Consider the following 24,725-nt stretch of genomic DNA (forward strand, 5'->3'; position numbering starts at 1 on the left):
GGCAACCAGAAAAGTGAAAGGTGCCTATACGTCGCCACAACATAACTTTGTGACGTTGCCAATTAGTAACTGCGATGTCGTGGCAACGTTGTGTATCAATAGTTGTGTGTTGGTAATCAGTTGGTAATTTTTATATTTATTTATTTATTTTTCTATGGGCGGACATGCAGTAGTTTAACCTAATTTATGTCCTCATTTGCCCAGACTAATTTAAAGGCTATTCCAACAGCTGTGAACGATGAATGCAGACTCGAAATTAATTCAATTCATTTATTTTGAAAAACACACAGAACATGAACAAAAATCCAAATAAAAATAATAAAATACACCCAAACTATAAATAAAAACATATAGCCTACAGCAACATAAAATAAAAGCATTCAAGACGTTTACACGCAGTATTATTAAAACATATGCTAGCATAACATTTTGCTAACATACATTTCAGACGATCAAAGAAAGATACCATATAATCACAGAGGTAAAAATATTAACAAAAGTACTTAAAGTAGACTGTAGGTAATGTTACTTAACCACTCTGAGGCAGTTGTTGAACTTTATTGCTATAAAACTGACGAGAAACACGGAGAAATGTCGATGCTGTCCTCTCCAGCAGCTTGAATGTTTTCCCGGTTGCCATGGCAACTCTAACTGCCACCAGCACACTAACGTAAACATAACAATAAAAAAGGTTTAGCGTCTTTCCAAAGTTTATTTTATACATTTTTATAAAAGCCATTTATTCGCTGTCACCTCGGAAAAATAAATTCTTCTCTCAGAAAAATTAACTTCACTCACTTGTCAACATACTGTGGGCGCGCGCGCACTCCATTTGTGGAGGCGCACGCTGTATGTCACGTCATTACATATAAAAAGCAGTCATCCATATTCTGACTTGGTGAAAAAAAACTATTTTTTTCTTCAGGGAAATTTCAGTCTTGTGTCTGACGTTTAATTACACTTTTTAAATAGCAAACTCTGGTAATAATAACATATAAAAAACGTGTAAATGATGGTAATGAAATTACGAGCACATGACGTTGCTGTTATGTTGCCAGTCAGTCATGGAATGACCATTATATTACGAATAGAGTACGTATCTGGAACGTCCTTGGTTTTCTTATAAGGTTAGGAGATCGTACTGACGACGTTGTGAGATGGTAATTTAATGGTAGGCCTAATAATATTACGGGCATACAACGTTGTAGTTACGTTACTAGTAAGTCATGGAATGACCATTATATTATGAATAGAGGACGTATCTGGAACGTCCTTGGTTTTCTTATAACGTTAGGAGATCGTACTGATGACGTTGTGAAATGGTAATCTGAAGGTAATGAAATTACTGGCGTGCGACATCGTAGTTACGTTGTCAGTTAGTAAGTTATGAAATTACGAAAAAGTACGAATACATTACGTAACTGTTACGTCGTGTGTTAGCTGGGAAATACCCATTTACAAATTGTATACAAACGTAAAAGAATTAACGATAACAAAGCGAGGGACAAGAGCGGTGCTAAAGAAAAGAAATCAATAAAACATAAACAAGTTAACTAAACCCAACACAAATGCTAAGCTAATCAAAAGAAAGCAAGAAAAATAACATCTTCAGTGTAGGACACCGCTAACTACACTATCTAAAAAACATAAATACATCAATTTGGCACCCGCTCATAGTACTAACCTGGTCCCATCACTATGTATCGGAGAAGGACTTGAACAAACTCTGGTAAACCGAGAGTCGAGTCACACCATAAATTCAATATCAGGAGTAGATCATGAAGAGCAAAGTTCCAACAGAAGAAAACACACAATAAACAAATCAAAATGTAACTAAGCAAGGGCAAAACAGAAACAAGCAAGAGCAAACGCAGGCGAGCAAACAAAAGCAAAGCAAGCGCTTCTCCCGCGCTCGTGTCTCATCAGGGTCTTTATGCGGGCCCACTAGCGTCTGATTGGTTCTCAGGATGTCGCGTGGACCTGATGACTGGCAGCGACGTCATCCAATCATAGGACCTGTAACAGGTGAGAGTGAAAGAGAGGGAGAAAACAATACGGGACGTAACAATAGCACATTTCCCATTATGAATTATGATTTAATTTGGTTCGTTGGTCCACTGGGTCGGATTGCTTTCAGATCTCAAGCAAACTGCTCCAGAGTTCATTTGAAAGCGTACCGAGACCACCTCTTCAAGGAGGTCTTGGTACGCTTGTTTGGTCCGCTTTTGGTGCGCACCCGAGTGCAATTGCTGGTTTCACACCTGCCCAAACGAACCGCAAGTGGATAACGAACTCTAGTGCGATTCAACCGAACTAAATGAGGCAGGTGTGAAAGCACCCTTACTCATGTGATATGATATGATATGATATTAATTAAATACTGGAAACATGATGACTGTAAAAGATGAAAGCAGCTCCATCCAGACCTTCAGGTCTAACGTCTACTGACTATTGAGTGGTAAGATCTTCAGAGTGGAACAACTGTCACACCAGAAGAATGGAAAGACTGTGTCAGTGAAGGTGGTTGTGAATGTGTGTAGATGTGTGTTAGTTACAGGATCAGAGAATGACACTATTCCTCTGTTATAGGCCAGATACACCGTCACACGCTCAAGATACTGATTAACACGAAAACCAGGGGGGGCTTGGAATGGTGAGAAAACGAAAGACGAATTATGCCAAACACTCCAGACATCATTGGTGAAGAAATCACGTCCCTTCCTCTGGTTTGATGCTGTAGTTACTCCAAGAATCCAGTAATAATTATCTTTAACCTCCACATCCCAGCAGTGTGTTCCTGAGGTAAAACCCTCTGAACCCAGAACACATTCATGCCAGTCAAATCTCTCTGGATTATCAGGAAGCAGCTGTTTGTCCAAGCTGTTTCTCACACTGGTCAGATCATCAGACAGGACGAGACGTGGATTTGCAGTGTTTGGATCCAGAATCACAGGAGCTGATGAGACACAATCAACAGCTACTTTTATTCTGATGTTCATATAATGATAAATAATAAAACATGGAAAAATCAAGATACATGAACCATTACTTAGAATTACTTAGAAACCTTTTCAAAATGGATTCAGGATTTCATGAAAATCTTAAGGAAAAAGTTCATACAATAAACTCCAAGATCTTTATAAATGTTCCTAACTGCAATTCTTCAAAAAGTTTTCAAATATTTTCTTTTAATATAAAAATGACAGTTTTTAAAGTCACCTGATATCCTACTCAAAAGGTAAATCTGAACAATATATTTAATAATATAACAATATGATTTTAAAGAACCTTTTTTTTTAAAGAAGTTGTGTCTTAATCCTTAAATAACAGATAAGAAAATAATCGAGTTTTAACTAGATGCAAATATTCATAACAAGTTACAAAATAAAGGGAAAAAATATTAGAAGAATAACTCCAGTCTTAAATAAACTGTCCTGGGAGTTTATTTGACTCCACACTCAAGAGTGTTAAATTAACACTGAAGCAGTGTTAAAGTTAATGAGATAATTAAGTGATTAATTTAGTGATGATTGACATCTTATGACAAGCAGAATCACCAAAGGAGAAAATGTTTCGGTTACGTATGTAACCCTCGTTCCCTGAAGGAGGGAACGGAGATGTACGTTGGAACTAACTGACGAAATGGGGATCGCTTTGGGAGACGAATCTACTTTGAGTGTAAGAAAAACAAGCCAATGCATATTGCGATGATTGCAACAGCTGTTCTGCACGGCGGCACGAGTATTTAATGAGCAGCAGGTATGTTGCATATTTGCTTTTCTGCTGAGGAGGTACAACAACTGTGGCGACGGGACGTACGTCTCCATTCCCTCCTTCAGGGAACGAGAGTTACATTCATAACCGAGACGTTCCCTTTCAGTCGGTCATGTTCAACGTACATCGGAACTGACCGACAAATTGAGGATATCTACCAACACGCCACTGTCACTGACCCTTCCAGTGCTCTGCTTGAGACTCCTGGACTGCCCCCAACTGTTGGAGCGGAAGTCAGGGCTATAAGCAGAGAAGGTCAGTCACTGCTGTTCCGCAAGACCCACTCAGTGTGACTACTGGATAACGCTGGGAAAGCATGCCCTTGAAGGGAAGGGGATGCTGCGGAGGCCACATCCTGCCCGCAGGAAGGTGAAATGTGGCGATTATGCATATGGTCTAGACCAGTGGTCACCAACCTTTTTAAGCCCAAGATCCCTGACTTCGACCTTTATGAAAGAAAAGATCTACTTTATAGAAAAAGTATTTAGTATTTTTTTCGTGGCCAATTTAGATTCTGATTTATTTTCTGATTTATTAAATTATTTATTTTTACAAGCAAATTGGCCGATTCTGATACTGGTTGCAGATATTTATTATTAATATTATTATAATAAACAAAAATACATAGCCATTTAAAATTAGAGGGAACCACTGCTTTTTAATCACAATCCAAACAAAGATGCTACACACGTTGCATGAGCAGTTGTCTTTCATTTGAATTAGATTTAATTTCAAGATTTAAAGCAAAAAACAGAATGGTCTGACTTTATCTTTGTGAAATTATATGCTATACACACACAAAAAAAAGCTTGAAACAAAAACAGCAGGCTGAATGAGATGCAAATTCACTCTCTGACAGCAGGTGGCGCTTATGGAACAGCAGTGAGACAGCATTTCCTTGGTTACCGCTGTAAACAAAGCTGAACTGTGCTAATAATTAGTTACTTTTTTTTTTTTAGGTAAGAGGAAAATAAAATGCTGTTGCCATCAAATTTTTTCTGTAGGCAGTATTTCCTTTTAGAGATTAATTCATAACCCCTCATCCCCAATTCAATATTTATATTTTCTTCCTATATTTCGAGCATCGTGAAAAGTGAGCTGCTCTGCCTGCTACAGAATTTTCTCCTCTGGCCTCTTGTTAACGACCGTTTACAGACTCGGACATGATGTGGGCTATTTACCTATCACTGTCCCAGTAGCTCCCGAAAATAACAGAAAAATAAATACAAAAATACTGTACAAAGACGACTGGAGAAATATAATGTATTTTTGTACTCATATTTCTGTTTCGCAAGCTACTGGAACAGTGATAAAGATCGACCGGTCGCTCGCGATCGACGGGTTGGCGACCACTGGTCTAGAGAATTAGGGTAGTACAACATATGGAAGTCTCTGAGGTGGTTCCAGCTTAGTTCTAGGGGGGAAAGAACACCAGCAGAGACGACACAGCGGGCTCTGTCGAGGGAAAGACATGGGCTAGCCAGACTGGGTAGCCTTACCGTGGAAAAATAAGCATATGGGATCGCCACAGGGGTCACTACATATGGACACCCAGCCTAACACAGGTTCCACAATACATACAAGTGTAGGCCTGGCGTCAGACGCTCCGCCACATCTGACTGCCGGGGGGTGACGGAGGAACTCACAGGGTTAGTCATTTCTGGGGAACTCTACTGGAGAATTGAACACAGTTACGCCGATACTGTGTAGAAACCGGAAAAGACTGAGTAGAGGGCCTACCCTTTCTAATGTTTGCCATAAGAGAATCTGTGCAGGAGTCCATTGGCTTTAGCCCTGCTGAGCTGGTGTTTGGCCACCCCCTTCGTGGCCCACTAAAACTGTTAAGTGAACAGTTGCTAAATCAGAGTTCTAAGCCTGTGCCTGTTGATGATTATGTTACTTCTATTCGTGAGAAGTCTTGCAAAACTTCATCTGTCAACTGCTCAGACCAAGATGAAGGGTCATTTTGATAAAACGTCTGTGAAGAGAAATTTTAGTCCTGGTGATCCTGTCTTGGTTCTACTTCCCACTCCTGGCTCCATATTGCATGCCATGTTTGCTTGTCCCTATCTGGTTGAAAGAAAGTTGAATGAGAATGTTCTAGTCACCACTCCTGATAGAAAGTGTAAAAGCTGAGTGTGTCATGTAAATAGGCTTAAGGCGTATGTAGACCGGGATCACTCTGAAGTGGCTCAAGATGTGACTGTCTCACCACCAATTTCCTCTGCTGCCACTGTGAGTATAGTATAGTATAGTATAGTATAGTATAGTATAGTATAGTATAGTATAGTATAGTATAGTAAATGCTCCATGGAGGAGGATGGCTTGATGTGTAAAGACTTTCCAATTTCCTCTACTCGTTTGAAAAATTCTGCTATATTGCAGGATCTTCCAAGTTTTCTTTTTCATCTCTCTGTTGGTGATGCTGCCCCCATAAAGCAACATCCATACAGAGTGAATTCAAGAAAACGTGAGATCATGCAGACAGAGGTTGAGTATATGCTACACTATGGGCTGGCTGTGCCCAGCCAGAGTCCTTGGAGCTCCCCCTGTTTACTTGTCCCAAAACCTGACAACACCTTTCAATTTTGCACTGATTATAGGAAGGTCAACAACATTATGAAGCCTGACTCTTTCCCCCTTCCAAGGATGGAAGACTGTGTAGATAGAGTTGGGTTAGCTTTGTTTGTTGCTAAACTAGATCTACTAAAGGGTTATTGGCAAGTGCCACTCAGCCAACGTGCTGAGATTTCAGCATTTGTCACACCTGACAGCTTCCTACAGTATCAGGTTTTAGCTTTTGGGATGCGAAATGCACCTGCTACATTTCAGCATATGATGCATCATGTACTCTCAGATGTGACTAACTGTGAAGTGTATCTGGATGACATTGTGGTATATTCAGACTGGACAGATCATGTGAACACACTTGAAAATGTTTTCAAACATCTATCTGCTGCTTCATTAACCTTAAATCTTGCTAAATGCGAGTTTGCCAAAGGAGTTGTAACGTACTTGGGAAAACAGGTTGGTCAAGGAATTGTAAAACCTGTTGAGGCCAAAATCTCAGCCATTCTTGAATTCCCTGTGTCCTGTAACAAATGTGAATTGAGATGCTTCCTAGGTATGAGTAGGTGTTATCGAGGTTTATGTCCCAATTTCTCTGCCCTTGTCTCTCCCCTTACAGACCTCCTTAGTGCAAGTAGAAGGTTTGTGTGGACCAATGATTGAACTCTCCTTTAATGCTGCAAAAGACCTCCTGTGCCATGCCCCTGTTCTCTGTGCCCCAAATTTTGAATTGCCTTTCAGACTGCAAGTGGATGCAAGTGCCACTGGAGCTTGTGCGGTTCTGCTACAAGAGGATGAGTACCATATTGAACACCCAGTTTCCTACTTTTCTAAAAAGTTCTCCAAGACCCAGCAGAAATATAGTGTAATTGAAAAAGAAGCCCTGGCACTTTTATTGGCACTTCAACATTTTGATGTGTATTTGGGAAACTGCTATCAGTCTATCGTTGTGTACACTGACCATAACCCTTTGGTATTCCTTTCCCGTATGTCAGGTTCCAATCGGCAGTTTGTGTGTGTAACAGCACAGATCTTCTCCAGACTCACTGTTTTGGACGATGTCCTGCATTTTCCTCCAGACTCTGATTGGCAGGTTGCCCAAGTAAAGTGGCACATGAATCAAAGCTCCAGAAGCCATCTGTGGATCCGGCTGTGAGATCTGGACTCTGTAAGAACATTCAGAAGTCAGAACTGCAGTGGCTTTGGATCAGAAGCAGAGAGACCAGAGACACCAGCAGATCACTCACCTTTCCATTGAGACTGGAAACTTCTGCAGAACAAACACACCATTATCATCAAGTACTCAATCAATCATCAATCAATCAATGATCTGAAATCAGACCTCCAGAAAGAAGACGTCATTGGCTTTCATCATATCCTCCATGTATTTGATTGTGTGTGAAAGAGCTGAGATGTGTCTGTTTATCTCCTCCAGCTTCTCCTTCATCATCTGCTTCTTCTGCTTCTCTTCCTCCCTCAGTGCAGTGATTGTAGCTTCTTCTTCATCTCTGAGAAACTGATGAATCTTCTCAAACTGATGTTTAATCTGATGCTCTGTGTGCTCAGCTTGAGACTGAAATCAAATCACAATCATTTCAGTCATCTCAAAGACACAACTGATTCTGGAGCAGCATGAAGAGTGAGTGAGTAAATGTGGGTTAGTTAACTACAACTTTAGCTTTCTAAAGTACTAGTACTGTAGAAGTAGATGTTCTGTCTGTAAGGTGAAAACACAAACTATCAATGTCATCAGCCTCTCTCACACAATGATGCCGTTTTAAATGGCTTTTTAAACATATATACATATGCAATATAATTTGAAAGAACAGCAACTGAACTTTTAAAACTGTAAATATGTCTGAATGAAAATGCATATTTTGTATATTAAACAGACCTAATAGAAATTATTGACCTATAGTGTTTTGTGAAGGTAACACTTTATAATAATGTTCAGTTCTGTCATTTATGAATCATTAATTAATTAACAAATCATTTACAAAACATGAATATACATTTATAAATGATTGATAAGTGATATACTAATATTTTATGAATGTTTTATTAATTCAGTTATAAGTCATTTATTAATTATTTGTGTATTATGAACAAATCGTTTACAAAACATGGCTATACGTTCATAAATGATTAATAAGTGATATGTTAACATTTTATAAATGTTTTATTCAGTTATGAGACACTTATAAGTTATTAGTTGATGAACAAATCATTTACAAAACATGACAATATATGTTCATTAAAAACATTCTTTTTTAGGGAAGCTTTTATATAATTTTATTTTGTTAAGTTGCTTTTAGTTGCATTTTTAATTCTGTACTTCTTATTATTTGTTTATTTATTTTGTTAAATTGTTGTTATATTCTGTTGTGATTTTATGTTATGTACAGCGCTTTGAGAAGCTGCTTTTAAAGGCGTTATATAAAATAAAGTTATTAAAAAAAAAAAAGCAGAGAGAAATGCTGTGGATGATCTATTGAATGTTTGTTGATGAAGACATAATCATCATTAAACATTCTGAGCCACAGATATACAGACACTAAATATAACAATAGTTCAAAATGGTAGAAAGTATCTGATTACCACAACAATGGTTTATCCCTTGTTATAGTTTCAAAGTGTTTATAATACAAAATTTAAAATGCATTTATGACCTAGCACACTTTTGATCAGCGATACATTTTACAACAGATCATCCCCAGAATTTCTCTTGGCTTTTTTAGCCATAATGACTGTGTCATATAAACACAGTAACAGCAGTCAGAGAAAAACGTCTCAGGTTACGTATGTAACCATAGTTCCCTGAGAACAGGGAACGAGACTCTGCGTTCGATGATGCAATGGGGAATGTCCACATGACCCGGTGTTTCGAAACCTCACTACCAAATAACTCCAATCCTATTGGCCGGCGACAGTCACATGGCGCGACCCGGAAGTATAAAGGTGCGCCTATGGAAGCAGTCAGTATTCATCGTCTTTGAGGGACTGTTCCACAGGCAGCCCCAAGTATGGTAAAGAAATGCAGAGTCTCGTTCCCTGTTCTCAGGGAACTATGGTTACATACGTAACCTGAGACGTTCCCTTTTGAAGGGAACTTCTACTCTGCGTTTGATGACGCAAAGGGGAACGATATACCCATGCCTCCATGCTTAGGGGAGTGCATGCCAAAGAATGGCTGAGACAAACGTCCGCACAGTTCTTATAGAAACTGTAGCAACTCCCCCTCGGGTCACACCAGACTGTCAGTGACAGCATTCCCTAAGGCCAACAGCCCAAGCTAAGCCTATAAGAGGCCTTCCTAACAGGAGAGAAAGCCTGATAAGGCCGCTAAGAGCTTCTGAGACCAATTCTTCCGCAGACAGAGTGGTCTCTTCTAGGGAATGAGGGCAGGGAGCTGAAGGGGACCCCGACCAGCCACTAGAGGGGACAGCATCACCCTCAATGCCACCAGGGAGGCTGACCTGGTCTTATCATAAGACATGCTAAATCTAGCCAATCCCTGTCTGAACACAGAATCTCGGAAACGCATCCTTCACAAAAGGGAACGGGTAAGAGTGACTGCAATAGGGCAGGTGCAACTCAAACCTGTGCGTAGAGACGGGCATCCCAGAGAGCAGAACTCAGCTTGAGTGCTATGAACCCTCATATCGAGGGGAGTGTATTCCGCTCACCTAGGATCTACTTAGTGCCTGATTAATGCACTAAGGAGGCTGTGCGCTAAACATCTGATTCCTCAGGGGAGCACAAGCCAGCCTAAGGGCTGAAACTCAGGAGGAAGCCTGAACAGAGCCAACCACCGTGATCAGCTTAGGGAGCTAAGCACTATTATGTACACAACCCAAAGCGAAGTACAAAGCTCGCCTAACAGGTAGACCATGCAATGGGCAAACAATCATGGAGGCCAAAGAGGGGCCTACAGCATGACAAAAACTGGATATGAAACAGCAGAATATTCAGAAGGTGGCCTAGAGGAGCCACCCCGAACATCTGCTATGTTCTGGAGCAGACAGAACACTTTGTTCGCTTGCATGACACACTACCCAACATGAACCAATGAGCAGTGTACTCAGTAAAAGCACCTTTTACTCTTTCAGCAAGAGGAGTACCACATACGCCAACACTTCATCAAAGAAGGCCTATACAGGCCTGTCACCTCAACAAATGCGTGGCATCAGCTCATGGCAGTGTTCTTAGGCATCAGAAATGATACTAACCGACACGAAGGAGGTTAAGTACCATCCGGACCTGTGGCCAACAGCGTGTGTAAAGATCCTCAGATCAAAAAAAAACACATCAACATATACCATATGTTGAGAAAGGCGGCCTATAAGGCCTAGAAACCTTTAAACATATGGCATAAGTCCATTGGCCTTTACTAGGAGCATAAAAAGATCCACCTTAGACATCTAGGTGGCTGGAGCTCAACTAGCATATCTCATAGGCTCAGTGAGACAGATGTAGTAAGAAAACCAAACCTCAGTAAGGTTCACTACAGTCTACTGAGGGGCTAACCACTCAGAGTACTCAGAAAACCCACACCATTCCTACAGTGAGAAGAGTACTCTAGCTGAACTCCAAATACTACACCAGAAGCCAAGAAGGAGGCCTACCTTAGTATACATCTGGCATCAGCAAGTGGCTGCCACATCTAGACCACCAAAGAGCAGTGTATAAAACTTCCTCAGAAGAGATACACAGATGCTGCTTCCTGATGCAAAACAGGCCTGAAGTGGCCTGTTCGCTCAGGTCAAGCGTGCTCCTGAAGTGGTCGGATTCTAAGCACCCCGCACAGCAGGTCAGCCAAGAAAGAGGCCCCTAGGGCCTACTATCCTAGTGACAAGTGGCATTTGGCCATTGTAAATATACACTCACAGACTGAGCCAACCAGTCAGCTAAAAAGGAAGGCCTAAGGAGGGCCAACGATCTTAGTAACAGGTGGCTTACAGCAACTGTAAGGTATACCAGACTGTGCCAAAAGTGAACTGACAAGGAAGCTCCTCAGAGCCGACCAAATCAGAGACAAGACGCAGCAGCCCAATTGGAACACTAAGAGACACACACCGTGCCGACACGGGACTAGAAAGGAGGCCGAAGAGGGCCTACCCATTCACGCCGCATGTGGCAACAGCTCGTGATCTAATAGGGAACCAAGCTACAGGAAAACAGCCTAAGCCCAAAACCTATGGGGAGCTAATCCTGAGCTACCGTTAATACACATTCCAACAGGCAATGAAGTACAATTGGCTAAAGGGAACCAACACAGCCAACATGGTCTAAAGGAGGCCAATAGGAGGCCTTTCGACCAATAGGTGGCGCTGTGACCAAATTAATGTGGTATGGTCAGAGTGAGGTGACAATGACATTCGCAAGTCAATATGCATTGCAGAGATACAGACTCAACAGTCATTTTGGCATCATGCCTCTAATTTGTTGCTGCGGTATAGGAAAATGTTTTTTTTCTATTAACATGAAATCCGTAATGTTTTGCCAACATAAAGATGATAAGCTTCGATTTTGGTGAAAATTGGATCAACGGTCTAGGACAGTGTTTCTCAACCCTGGTCCTGAAGGACCCCCAACACTGCAGGTTTTGTCTTTCTCCCTGTGAAGGCCACATTTATTAAATGGATTATTTCAATGGTCCTTGCTTGTTTATATATTTTCTATGTGTTTATTTAGTTTTTTTTAATATTTACCCAAACCATTTTTTTTTTTGTTAACGGATACATGCTCTTTATGCGCGCATAACAACTTCAAAGAGTGATTAGTCATTGCTAGAGTGCACGCTAGTGATTGAATAACACCAAGACAAAGATATGGGTTTGAGGTTGATTCTTTATTAAATTGTTTTTGAATTGTCTTACCTGGAGTTTCGCCTGGTTCCGTAACTGCAGCATGGAACAAAGGCTATCAAAAGAGCGCGGCATTTCCTCATGTCCTTTATTCTTCGCTGGGAATTATGGGAAATGTAGTTTTTTTTTTTGTTTGTTTGTTTTTTTTGTTACCATATGGGTTTGGGATTGCTTGATTTAAATGTATTTTTGTAAAGTTTATTTGTATTTTCATTGCTTTATGGTAAATGTTATTTCATGTTCATGGAGTTTCTGTATATACTGAATTGTTTTTGTTTTGGTTTGATTTACTGGATTAAGACCTCCCTGTAATTTAAAATGGTTTAGTCCGGCCTGTTAAAAGGGTGGAATTTTCTAGGGTTGGATCAGTTCTGGTGAGGGATCCCATGAGTAACATCTGAAGAACTCCGCTTTGTAATTTATTATTATTTTTTTTTTCCTCTTCCAGTTATTTATTTTATTCATTTTCCCCCTGTTTGCACCTGTGAGTTGTGTGTAGCAATAAAATTAAGAGAAGCTTCTAAGAGTGCCTCCTGAATATTTTTGGAAGAACCCTGACAACATGGTGGCAGCGGTGGGATGGTGTCCAGAAGGAGGTCACTGTTAGAGAGTCGAGAATGGCGCCCAAGAAAGCGGTGCGCGCTGTTGCTCCTGCTGACGTCGTGATCGTACCCGAGGAGGGAGAGGAGGCGACAGGTGCAGCTGGGCAGGTGTCTGATCATGAGGCGGAGAGCGACGTTCTGGAGCTTAAACGGATGTTTCAACGGTCTATGCAAGATCAGCAAGACAGAGATGCACGTCAAGCACAAGAGGAAGCTCGACAAGAGACGAGATGGAAATCTCTTCAGCATCAGTTCCGTCTTCTTCAAGGTGAAGTCAGCCAGCGAATTTCATTGGAAGATCTGCGAGGCAGGGGATCCGACGAGCCAGAGGAATTGCCGAGAGCTTCTATTGGCTCCCGCAGTATGAGCCATGGATATGCGCTGCAGGAACCAAGGCTGCAACAATTGTGTGAGTCCGATGACATCGAGCATTATTTAACCACATTTGAACGGATTGCTGAGGTGTGTAGATGGCCAAGGGAGGACTGGGCCATTAGACTCATTCCGTTACTGACCGGCAAGGCACGCAGCGCATACGTGGGCATGGATGTTGCAGATGCAGTTGACTACGCGCAGGTAAAGGAGGCTATCTTGAAGAAGTATTCCATCAACCATGAAACGTATCGACAGAGATTTCGTGCTATGGATGTGCTGGAAGAAGAGACCCCTAAAGAGCTGTATGTTCGTTTGAAAGACTTGTATACGAAATGGGTGAGACCGGCAAAGAGAACGAAACCTGAGATCGGAGAGATTATTATCCTTGAACAATTCCTGCGGATGCTTAGTCCAGAATTGCAGACATGGATCAAAGAACACGGCCCGGCTACAGCTGAGGAGGCGGCGCGACTAGCTGATGTCTTTGTGGCAGCGCGTCGTAGAGATGAGCCCTGGAGTTTCTCTCGCTGGAAGACCGCGCGAGATAGATCTTCCCGACGGCCAAGTTCAGCAATCCAAGGAAGCAGGGCTACAAACGAGGCAAGTGTGAATCGAACTGAGAACTTTGGTGCCTCTGTTTTAGAGACTATTAAGTGTTACAAATGTGGTCAATTAGGTCATAAAAAGCCAATGTGCCCGCAGCTGACGAAAACACTTACTAATGTGTGTTATGTGCCTCGAGAGACCGTACCTGAACCTGCTGATCTCCCCGTTCCAAATCAAGTGATAAGAACTGTTGAGTTGAATGGGAAAAGAGTCACTGCCTTATTAGATACAGGTTGCACGCAAACCCTTGTAAAATCAGAACTAAACGAACCTGAAAACCTGTTGAACCCCGATCAAATTCTAATACCTGAAGATTTGAGGCAGCTGCAGAAAGAGGATGCTGAAATTTCAAAATTGTATTCTCAGGTAGTAGAGGCAGCGGGAAAAGGGTCGAATGAATTCATGTCTCAAGGAAGATCTTTTTGTGTAGTGAATGACTTGCTGTATCGTAAAACTGGGGATAAATTACAAGTGGTCTTACCCGTTAGTGTACGTAATACTGTGATGACGTTGGGGCATTCCATCCCGTGGGCAGGACATTTGGGGAGGCGGAAGACGCATTCTAGAATTTGTAAGCATTTTTACTGGTTGGGTATGTCCAAAGACATTGCTGAATTCTGTAAGGCTTGCCCTGAATGTCAATACAGCGAAATTCGCACACCCCGCAAAGTACCGTTAATTCCATTACCAGTCATTGATGTTCCCTTTCAGCGGCTGGGAATGGACATAGTAGGTCCGCTGGAACGAAGTAAGACCGGCTATAAGTATATGCTAGTCATTTGTGATTATGCGACGCGGTTTCCAGAGGTGTTTCCCTTAAAAAACATCAAAGCTAAGGCTGTCGCTTCTTGTCTGGTCCAATTCTTCTCAAGGGTAGGTATTCCGAAAGAAATACTGACCGATAGAGGAACGATTTTCACATCTAAATTTCTGCAACAGGTGTATCAGCTGTTGGGAATAAAAGGGTTAAAGACATCTCCCTATCATCCTGAGACGGACGGGCTCGTAGAGCGATTTAATCAAACTTTAGTGCAAATGCTTCGCAAATTTGTGAATGAGGTAGGGACCGACTGGGATCAGTGGCTCCCATACCTCATGTTTGCATACAGGGAAGTTCCGCAGGCGTCAACCTGGTTTTCGCCTTTCCAGCTGATGTATGGCCATGAAGTGCAGGGACCATTGTCTCTGGTGAGAGAATTGTGGGAGGGAAATTCGGGGACGTCAACTAAAACAAATGTAATTGATTATGTGTTAGCTATGAGACACAAATTGCAACAAATGTCCGAGTTCGCTTCTGCACATTTGAAGGAAACTCAGAAAAAACAGAAGATGTGGTATGATAGAAAGGCAAAAATACGATCTTTCGAGCCGGGTCAAAAAGTCCTCGTGATGCTTCCTACCTCCGAAAATAAACTTCTGGGTAAATGGCAAGGGCCGTTTGAAGTAACTAAAAAAATAGGAACAACTACATATGAGATTGCGACCCCAGGACAGGCACGATCACATCAGGTGCTGCATATTAATCTGTTGAAGGAATGGTACCCACAGAGCGAGAGCGCAGTCGTTAATTTAATCAGACTGGTTACGGATGAGGAGGAGGCAGAAGAACAATACTTGCCTGGTCCATATTCGCCGCCCGTTGACCTTAACCATCTTCCGGTAGAACAGCGAGCTCAGCTTCAGCCATTGTGTGATTCTGAGTTGTTTAAAAATCAGCCAGGTTACACCGAGCTTATAAAGCATAGAATTGTGCTTAAAGAAAATGCTCAACCGAAACGAATGAGTTATCGTATCCCTGAACGATTGCAAACAGCTTTTGAAGATGAGGTAAAATTGATGCAGCAAATGGGTATAGTGGAACCATCAAAGAGTGAATGGTGTAATCCGGTGGTATTAGTGCCAAAGAAAGACAATACCCTTAGGTTCTGTATCGATTTTCGTTATTTAAATTCCGTCTCTAAATTCGATTCGTATCCTATGCCTCGTATTGAGTAATTAATTGAAAAACTCGGCAAAGCCAAATTTATCAGTACCATTGATTTAAGTAAAGGGTACTGGCAGGTGCCTTTGGACTTAGAGTCGCGAGAGCAGACCGCTTTCCGTACACCACGGGGGTTAATGCATTTTCGGGTATTACCGTTCGGGCTGCACGGAGCACCCCCGACCTTTCAAAGATTAATGGATACTGTATTAAATGGTTTAGCAGAATTTGCGGTGGCTTATTTAGACGATGTCGTGATATTTAGTACTTCGTGGGAGAGTCACCTTCAACATCTTCAAACAGTCTTTAAACGAATTAAAGACGCTGGTCTAACCATTAACCCCACAAAATGTTCTTTGGTTAAAACCGAGACTGAGTATTTGGGGTACGTATTGGGGAATGGAGTAATTAAGCCGCAAGTGCAGAAAGTGCACGCTATTCAATTGTGTCCACTCCCAGCCACAAAGAAACAAATTTGCTCGTTCCTTGGCTTAGTTGGCTGGTATCGGAAGTTTATTCCCCACTTCTCGACTATCGCAGCGCCGTTAACGGATTTAATTAAAAAGATTAAGCCCAATACCATGCAATGGACCGTACCTGCTGAAAAAGCTTTCTTTGAGTTAAAGGGGATGCTGAGTAAAGAACCCATTTTGCATAGTCCTGATTTTGCAAACTCGTTTGAATTACAAACAGATGCGTCGGAGTTGGGGTTAGGAGCGGTCCTGATGCAGGAGGAAAACGGTGAACGGCATCCTGTGCTGTATCTAAGTCGGAAATTATTTCCCAGAGAAACGAGGTATTCTGTAGTGGAGAAAGAATGTCTGGCCTTAAAATGGGCTCTTGACTCGCTGAAATATTATTTGCTCGGCCGAGATTTCGTTATAGAAACTGATCATAAAGCGCTGAAATGGTTATACAGAATGAAGGATACCAATTCCCGCTTGACAAGATGGTTTTTGTCGATACAACCTTTTTGCTTTACAGTGAAGCATCGTCCGGGCGTAGAAAATATTGCAGCTGATTTTCTTTCTCGCTCACCATGCGAGAATGCTTAGGTGGGGGGAAATGTGAAGGCCACATTTATTAAATGGATTATTTCAATGGTTCTAGTTGTTTTTTTTTTATGGTTTTTGTAAGTAATTGATTTGATTTCCTTGCTTGTTTATATATTTTCTATGTGTTTATTTTGTTTTTTTTAATATTTACCCAAACCATTTTTTTTTGTTAACGGATACATGCTCTTTATGCGCGCATAACAACTTCAAAGAGTGATTAGTCATTGCTAGAGTGCACGCTAGTGATTGAATAACACCAAGACAAAGATATGGGTTTGAGGTTGATTCTTTATTAAATTGTTTTTGAATTGTCTTACCTGGAGTTTCGCCTGGTTCCGTGACTGCAGCATGGAACAAAGGCTATCAAAAGAGCGCGGCATTTCCTCATGTCCTTTATTCTTCACTGGGAATTATGGGAAATGTAGTTTTCTTTTTTTTTTTTTGTTACCATATGGGTTTGGGATTGCTTGATTTAAATGTATTTTTGTAAAGTTTATTTGTATTTTCATTGCTTTATGGTAAATGTTATTTCATGTTCATGGAGTTTCTGTATATACTGAATTGTTTTTGTTTTGGTTTGATTTACTGGATTAAGACCTCCCTGTAATTTAAAATGGTTTAGTCCGGCCTGTTAAAAGGGTGGAATTTTCTAGGGTTGGATCAGTTCTGGTGAGGGATCCCATGAGTAACATCTGAAGTACAGAACTCCGCTTTGTAATTTTTTTTTTTTTTTTTTTTTTTTTTTTTTTCTTCTTCTTCCTCTTCCAGTTATTTATTTTATTCATTTTCCCCCTGTTTGCACCTGTGAGTTGTGTGTAGCAATAAAATTAAGAGAAGCTTCTAAGAGTGCCTCCTGAATATTTTTGGAAGAACCCTGACACTCCCTAATTAAACACACCTGATTCAACTCCTCAGCTCATTAGAAGAAACTCCACTACCTGAAATGAGTGTGTCAGACAGATGAGACTTTCAAAATGTGCAGTGTTGGGGGTCCTCCAGGACCAGGGTTGAGAAACACTGGTCTAGGAGGAGATTGAAAAGGTGTGATTTTAAAGTAAATCAAAGTGGTGAAGACTAAGTTATGCTGACTATGGCAAAATTGGCATTAATGTGCTCAGCATGACCCACGGAATCTAATAAGATCAGTCTCATTACAAAAGGCCACATTTATATAAAGCTATTAGTATTTTTTTTTTAATTTCATTATAAAATTTGACCACAAGGAGGCACTGTTTCAAAACCTTTTGAGTACCTTGAGAGCATTGTGCTGATGGCACATTCTGAGTTTCGTAATGGTACATCAATGCATTCATATAATATAGCATTTTATATCATAATACTGTATTGTAGTTAATGACAATTTCATGTTTTGTTCAATTATAGTGCCACCAAGAGGCACAATCCCACCACTTTTTTTATGTGTCCTCAGGGTGACCCCATACATGTGTGTGTCAAATTTGGTGCAAATATCTCATTTCGTTTTGGAGTTATAGACATTTATATGTATGAGATCATGAAAAATTACCCATGGATGACTTTGTTTAGATTTTTTTGCCACTTCCTATCAAAATTTTGACATTTGGGCTGAAACATGTTGTTAACCAGCTTAGGTTCCATGTTTCCTCAGATGGTTTTGTCTCGATCGGACTAACGATTTCGAAGATATTTGCAATTGTTTTTTAAGCGCTAAATCACCACCCCGCACAAACCGTAAGTCGAAACCTAGCATGTTTGGTATCGTTGGAACTGGCAAGGATTCGGGAGTCAACCAGATCAAAAGTTATAAGCATATGAAAAATAAATTCTCCACTAGGTGGCGATGGTCCAAAACTTCTCAGGCTCCTTCAGGGCATTGTGCTGATGGCCCATACTGAGTTTCGTAACAATACGCTAATGCGTTCATAAAATACAAAAATTCAAAATGGCGAAAAAATTTCATGACGGAAAATGACGTCATAGGGTGCAATCAATTCGACTTGAGCTAAGGAATCAGAGGAAATTTTTGTTTCTAACCCTTGTGGTTTAAAAGTTATTAACATAAACATTAGTGCAACTTTGGACAGCTGGTGGCACTGGAGGTATTGAGTTAGAGACTCCAAACTTGCTATGGACACAGTTCAGACTGTTCTCTAACTGTGTGCCGAATTTCACAACTTTCCCACAAGCAGTTCTATGGGCTGCCATAGACTCATGAGCGGAAGAAGAAGAAGAAGGAAAAAAAGAAAGCCAACAGATACAATAGGTGCCTACGCACCTTCGCACCCCCTTATTGTCCATAATCGGGCCAAATGTGAATAAATGTGCCATGTCTCAGTGCAGATCGGGCCATATCTGCACATCCAAAGCCTAGCCAAATCTGGCAACCATTACTTTTGGTCAGCCGCTGCCAGAACACAGCCGAGTGAGCCGACACTCAGCCGCAATTGGCCCGATTGCGCTGGCTACCTAGGATGGATCAAACAGGTTGATGAAGACTTGAGAAAACAACATCTCAACCTCGACGAGGCCAGGTTCATGGCCATGGACCCCTAGGGGAATGTCTTGTCAATGGAATCTGGCAACCATTAGCACCCACAGCAGTGTACGGTCTTAGAAAAAGTTTCCAAACCAAATGCCAGCTAGGGATCAAAGAATACAATTTATTTTATTGTGAGAGTGTAAGCTAAGACAAAACTGTAATTTTTCAAAATACTATTCTGTCAATGCAGAATGACAGTCTGTTTTATACAAGTGTTTTGGTACAGGACAAAGTTCGCCTGAGGGGGATGCTGGACAGTGGCTCCATGGTGACTACTTTGAGTGCCGACGTGGTACATCAATTGAGAGAGAAGCTGGAGTAGGTTCAGGATAGGTTCAGTTTTAGTGCCCCAGTCCTTATAGTGAGTGGACAAGTGGACCAGCTTAATATTGGTACCAATGAGCTAAAACCTCTGATCAGAGAGATGAAGTCAATTGAGGGGTTCTGGAGAGTTTTGGATAAACCAGACCAGTCAAATCAGAGTGAAGATTGTCAGTTTCTATGTATGTTTTCAAGCGTTGAGCGGTGAAGGGGTAGTACGATCTCTGACAAGGTGGGCATTTTAAAATCCAAATCTGCTGTGGTTTTGCAGCCTATGAGTGACCACCTTATTTGGGCTCAACTGCCACCAGGACTGAAACTGCAAAACTGGCTGATGTCTACACATGGATCACTTTAGAAGATTTTGATCATGTGCCAGAGTAAAGAGTTTTCCAGAATGTAGCCATGAGTAGAACGCCTGTATAGTGAAGGACGCAAATCCTATCTCTCACCAAGCGGACATTCTAACAGCATTGAAGAGGAATGCTTTGTTTATTACCATGGATTTAACATCTGGGCACTACAACATTCCTTTACATGAGGAGGATAAGAAATTTACAGCTTTCAGTTCTTCTCTTGGGTTGCATGAGTACAACCATTTACTGTCTTTGCATCAGTCCTGCTAAATTCATGAGAATGATGCTAACTATTTTCAGTGATCAAAATTTCATGAGTTTGCTTTGTTACCTGGATGATCTGATAGTCTTTGGTAAGACTGAGGAAGAAAGCTTGCAGAGCCTGAAGATGGTGTTTCAATGTCTCAAAGATCAATAAAGTTTTGGGGTCAAATTGTTTCACAGGAGGGAGTGGCTAGTGATCCTGTGAAGGTAGAGGCTATTGTGAATGTGTCAGAGAAAGACTTGATGGAAGTTGATGGTGTTACCCCGTCCATGGGTAAAATCAGACAGTTTATACTGTCTGTGGATGCTTCGACGAGTGGACATGGGGCCATGCTCTCCCAAGTTCAAGAGAGTCGTGCGGTTGCATGGCCGAATTGTTTTTGCTTTAAAGTCACTTGACCATGCTCAGCCTAAGTATCCGGCTCACGGGCTGTAGTTTTTTTTTTTTTTTTTTGGGCTATGAAATGTGCCATTTGTGGTAAATTCAGCCATTAGCTTCGCGAGCACAGGTTTACGGTTTGGACAGATAACAACCCGCTCAAGTATATTTTGACCAAACCGAGGCTTAATGCCTGCGAGCAGAGATGGGTTGCAAAGCCAGCTCCTTTTCAATTTGACATACAATACATACCTGGACCAAAACAACATTGTAGCCGATGCGTAGAGTCAAGAGCCTTTTGCTGCTTCCAGGATCCTACACAGACTGACCAGAACACCATGACATCTTGAGGCATGAAGTGGAGACACTTGAGGTTGAGCAGGTGCAGAGTATGTTTAATTTGTCCTGTGAATGTACAAAAAGCGAGGATGTGAAGGAATTGTCTGGGTCACATAATTGTCATGTGGTGACTAACCTGGTTCAGAGTTTTGCTGCAGGGAAAGTGTCCATGTCAGCTGTGCTGTAATAGTCTTGTCTCCAGAGTGCTATTTTCATCCTGGCCAGTAGGGGTCGCTCTCCTTAAGCCCTCTATGTCATGCTTCCTCCAGAACTGTGGATGGCGCTTACATCATGAACTCTAGTATCTCCCATTACACCTATTATGTTCATTATCCTGCTCATTACTCTGATTTCCCACACCTGTGTTTGTTCCTTTATAAGTCTGTTTGTTCCCTGCTATTGTGTTCAGTCTTGAGCCAGTCTTCCTGAGTTTCTTGCTGTCTGTTTTCAAGTTAAGTGTATCTCTTGTTATATATTTTTTGGACCCTCATGTCTGTTTTGTTTTCTCTGTTTTATGGAAGCTCGGCTCTCCTAGTTTATTTGTATTTTGTATCTTTTTGTTACTCTAGTAAAGTCTCCTGGCTCTTTTGATCTTCTGCAATTGGGCTTAACTGTGGGGAGTTACTCAGTGAGTAACCACTCACCCTTTAAACACCGGAGACCCGGGTTCAATCCCCACCAAGGGCAACTTCTTACATCAAGACTGAACCATGGAAGCTAGCCCAGCAGAAGATTCTTCAAATGAACGCATCCTGACTGCACTCTATGAGCCACTAAAAACTTTCCAAGAACTCTTTCCAGCTAAACCCAAGAACAACTCCCTCTTTGTGCTCAAAGCCCCGACCATGGACATCATGGCCATTCCTTGAATCAAACCTGTCACTACCAAGTTCCCAACTCACCCTCCTGAGCCATCCCAAGTTCCCCCAAAATACACAGACCTCATCGAAGTCTTCAGTAAAGTCCAAGCTTTAGTTGCACTGACAAAGAAGCCTAAGAGGCCATTCATATGGACCAGCAGAGCTAACCATGCCTTCAAAACATTAAAACAATGCTTCACATCTGCCCCCATCCTAATGCTCCCAGACCCAGAGTTGCCTTTTGTGCTGGAGGTGGATGCCTCAGATGTGGGGGTAGGAGCTGTGTTGTCACAGAAAAGTAAGAGCAAACACAAACTTCACCCATGTGCTTTTTTCTCTCGCTGGCTTACCCCTACTCAGAGAAATTATGACATTGGGAACCGGGAGTTGCTGGCCATTAAGATGGAGCTGGAAGAGTGGAGGCACTGGCTGGAGGGGGCCAAACACCCTTTTCTCATCTGGACGGACCATCGGAATCTCACATTCAGGACGCTAAGAGGTTAAACTCACGACAAGCCCGTTGGGCCTTCTTTTTTAACCGATTCGATTTCATCCTCTCTTATTGCCATGGTTCGAAAAATCTCAAGCCAGACGCAATCTCAAGGCAGTTTGAACCACCTGAGAAGGAGTCTTGTCCAGAAACCATCCTCCCCACTTCCAAGGTGGTAGCCCCCATCCAGTGAGATATAGATAGAGACAGCTGTCAAGAGAGCCCAACAGCAACAGCCTGATCCAGGTAATGGCCCAGCTGGGCATTTCTTTGTCCCTAATCATATACGCCCTGAGGTCTTGCAGTGGGCCCACGCTTCCCTCTCCTCCGGACACCCGGGAAGCACTAGAACCTGTAAGCTGATTCAGAGGAAGTTCTGGTGACCCAAGTTACAGAGAGATGTTCAGGCCTTCGTCTCTGCCTGGTCCGTGTGCGCACAGAACAAGGAGCCAAGGACCCGTCCTCAAGGATTGCTGCACCCACTTCCCATCCTGAGACGTCCCTGGTCTCACATCTCACTGGATTTTGTTACAGGCTTGCCTCAGTCTCAGGGAAACACTGTAATCTTGGTGATGGTGGACAGATTTTCTAAGACAGGAGCCAGAGGTTGAGGTCCCAGCCGCCACCAGGCTCGTCCGCCGGTGTCGACATTCCTGGCAGAAGGCCCGTGCTGCCCTAGTTAGGGCAGCTCAACAACAATGAAAGCAGGCTAACAAACGGCGACGGGCACAAAGAGTGTGGCTCTCTACCCGAGATCTTCCCCTATGGGTAGAATCCTGTAAGCTGGCTCCACGATACATCGGACCCTTCAAGATCCTCAGAAGGATTAATCCGGTTTCCTTCCGACTCCGTCTGCCCAGATCTATGAACATTCACCCCACTTTCCATGTTTCTCGATTAAAACCAGTTGTTTGTTCTACTTTGTCTCCAGCCAGTAAGTCTGCCCCAGCTCCCCGCATGATTGATGGACAGCCAGCATACACGGTCCGCAGGCTATTAGATTGCCGCCAAGTACGCAGAAAGGTGCAATACCTGGTAGACTGGGAGGGTTATGGCCCAGAGGAGCGGACCTGGGTTCCAGCTCAATATATCTTGGATCCAGCTCTCATCACAGACTTTCGCCAACCCCGAGGTGACCATCTGGGGAACGTCGGGAGCCGTTCTTAGGGGATGGGCTCCTGTAATAGTCTTGTCTCCAGAGTGCTATTTTCATCCTGGCCAGTAGGGGTCGCTCTCCTTAAGCCCTCTATGTCATGCCTCCTCCAGAACTATGGATGGCACTTACATCATGAACTCTAGTATCTCCACTCCAGAAGGGGGTGCCGTTACCCTTATTATGTTCATTATCCTGGTCATTACTCTTATTTCCCACACCTGTGTTTGTTCCTTTATAAGTCTGTTTGTTCCCTGCTATTGTGTTCAGTCTTGAGCCAGTCTTCCTGTGTTTCCTGCTGCCTGTTTTCAAGTTAAGTGTATCTCTTGTTATATATTTTTTGGACCCTCGTGTCTGTTTTGTTTTCTCTGTTTTATGGAAGCTCGGCTCTCCTAGTTTATTTGTATTTTGTTCCTTTTTGTTGCTCTAGATAAGATTACTTATTTTTTGATGACTCAAGTCTCCTGATTTTCTGAAATTGGGCTTAACAGTGGGGAGTTACTCAGTGAGTAACCACTCACCCTTTAAACACCGGAGACCCAGTTTCAATCCCCACCAAGGGCAACTTCTTACATGTGCTCAGTTTTCACCATCACTGAGAGGAAGGCTCAGCAGCTAGAGTCGTCACAAATGTTTTGAGAGGTTTGGAGGATGAGGCGCAGTGCCTACCCAATAAGCTTACCCATGCTGAGCTGCTTTACAAGCAATGTCATGATCCAGTGATAAGCAGGGTGAGATTCTTTGTAGAGCAAGGCAGATGACCTTTTAGGAGAGAAAAATGTAATGACTCAAAAGAAACTGTATGAACAGTCAGACAATGGGGGCAAAATCACAATCATGTTAGGTATACTTTGTAACAGTGTTACCTGTTATTCTTCTATTTTTTTAACATACTCACCACTAGGGAGCGCTAGAGCATTAAAACCCAAGGTATTTAAACTGTTAGGAGTGTAGAAGAAGTCAGGTGTGGGAGAGGGGAAGGGGTAATTAGGCCGTTTCTCAATATGCGTACTTGTCTGTACTTGTGTTCTTGTGGACTTGTGAAACGTCATCAGTCGCTGTCCAAGTACTGTTCCAATTCAAAGTTCGCATCTAGCCAAGTTCAGATCAAATCCCCGGATGTGTTCTTGATCCGCCCCTTTTATCGAGGATGCATCGAGAGGTGACTTGTGCAGACTTGAGAGAGCCAGGTATCCCAGAATGCATCTCGCACTAAC

General features: G+C 42.2%; 1 protein-coding gene across 1 annotated transcript in view; it reads right to left on the reverse strand.

The window, feature by feature from the left end:
- Positions 1-332: 332 nt before the first annotated feature.
- LOC137017176 (nuclear factor 7, ovary-like) overlaps positions 333-24,725 on the reverse strand; it is a 30,131-nt gene continuing 5,738 nt past the window's right edge. The window contains exons 3-6 of the mRNA XM_067381160.1: positions 7,685-7,915; positions 7,590-7,612; positions 7,390-7,508; positions 333-2,956 (exon numbers count right to left, since the gene is read on the reverse strand). Coding sequence (XP_067237261.1) covers positions 2,442-2,956; positions 7,390-7,508; positions 7,590-7,612; positions 7,685-7,915 — 888 coding nt within the window. The 3' untranslated portion in view covers positions 333-2,441. The remainder of the gene's footprint in view (positions 2,957-7,389; positions 7,509-7,589; positions 7,613-7,684; positions 7,916-24,725) is intronic.

The sequence above is a fragment of the Chanodichthys erythropterus genome, chromosome 3 (genome assembly GCF_024489055.1).
Source record: "Chanodichthys erythropterus isolate Z2021 chromosome 3, ASM2448905v1, whole genome shotgun sequence".
Taxonomy (NCBI): domain Eukaryota; kingdom Metazoa; phylum Chordata; class Actinopteri; order Cypriniformes; family Xenocyprididae; genus Chanodichthys; species Chanodichthys erythropterus.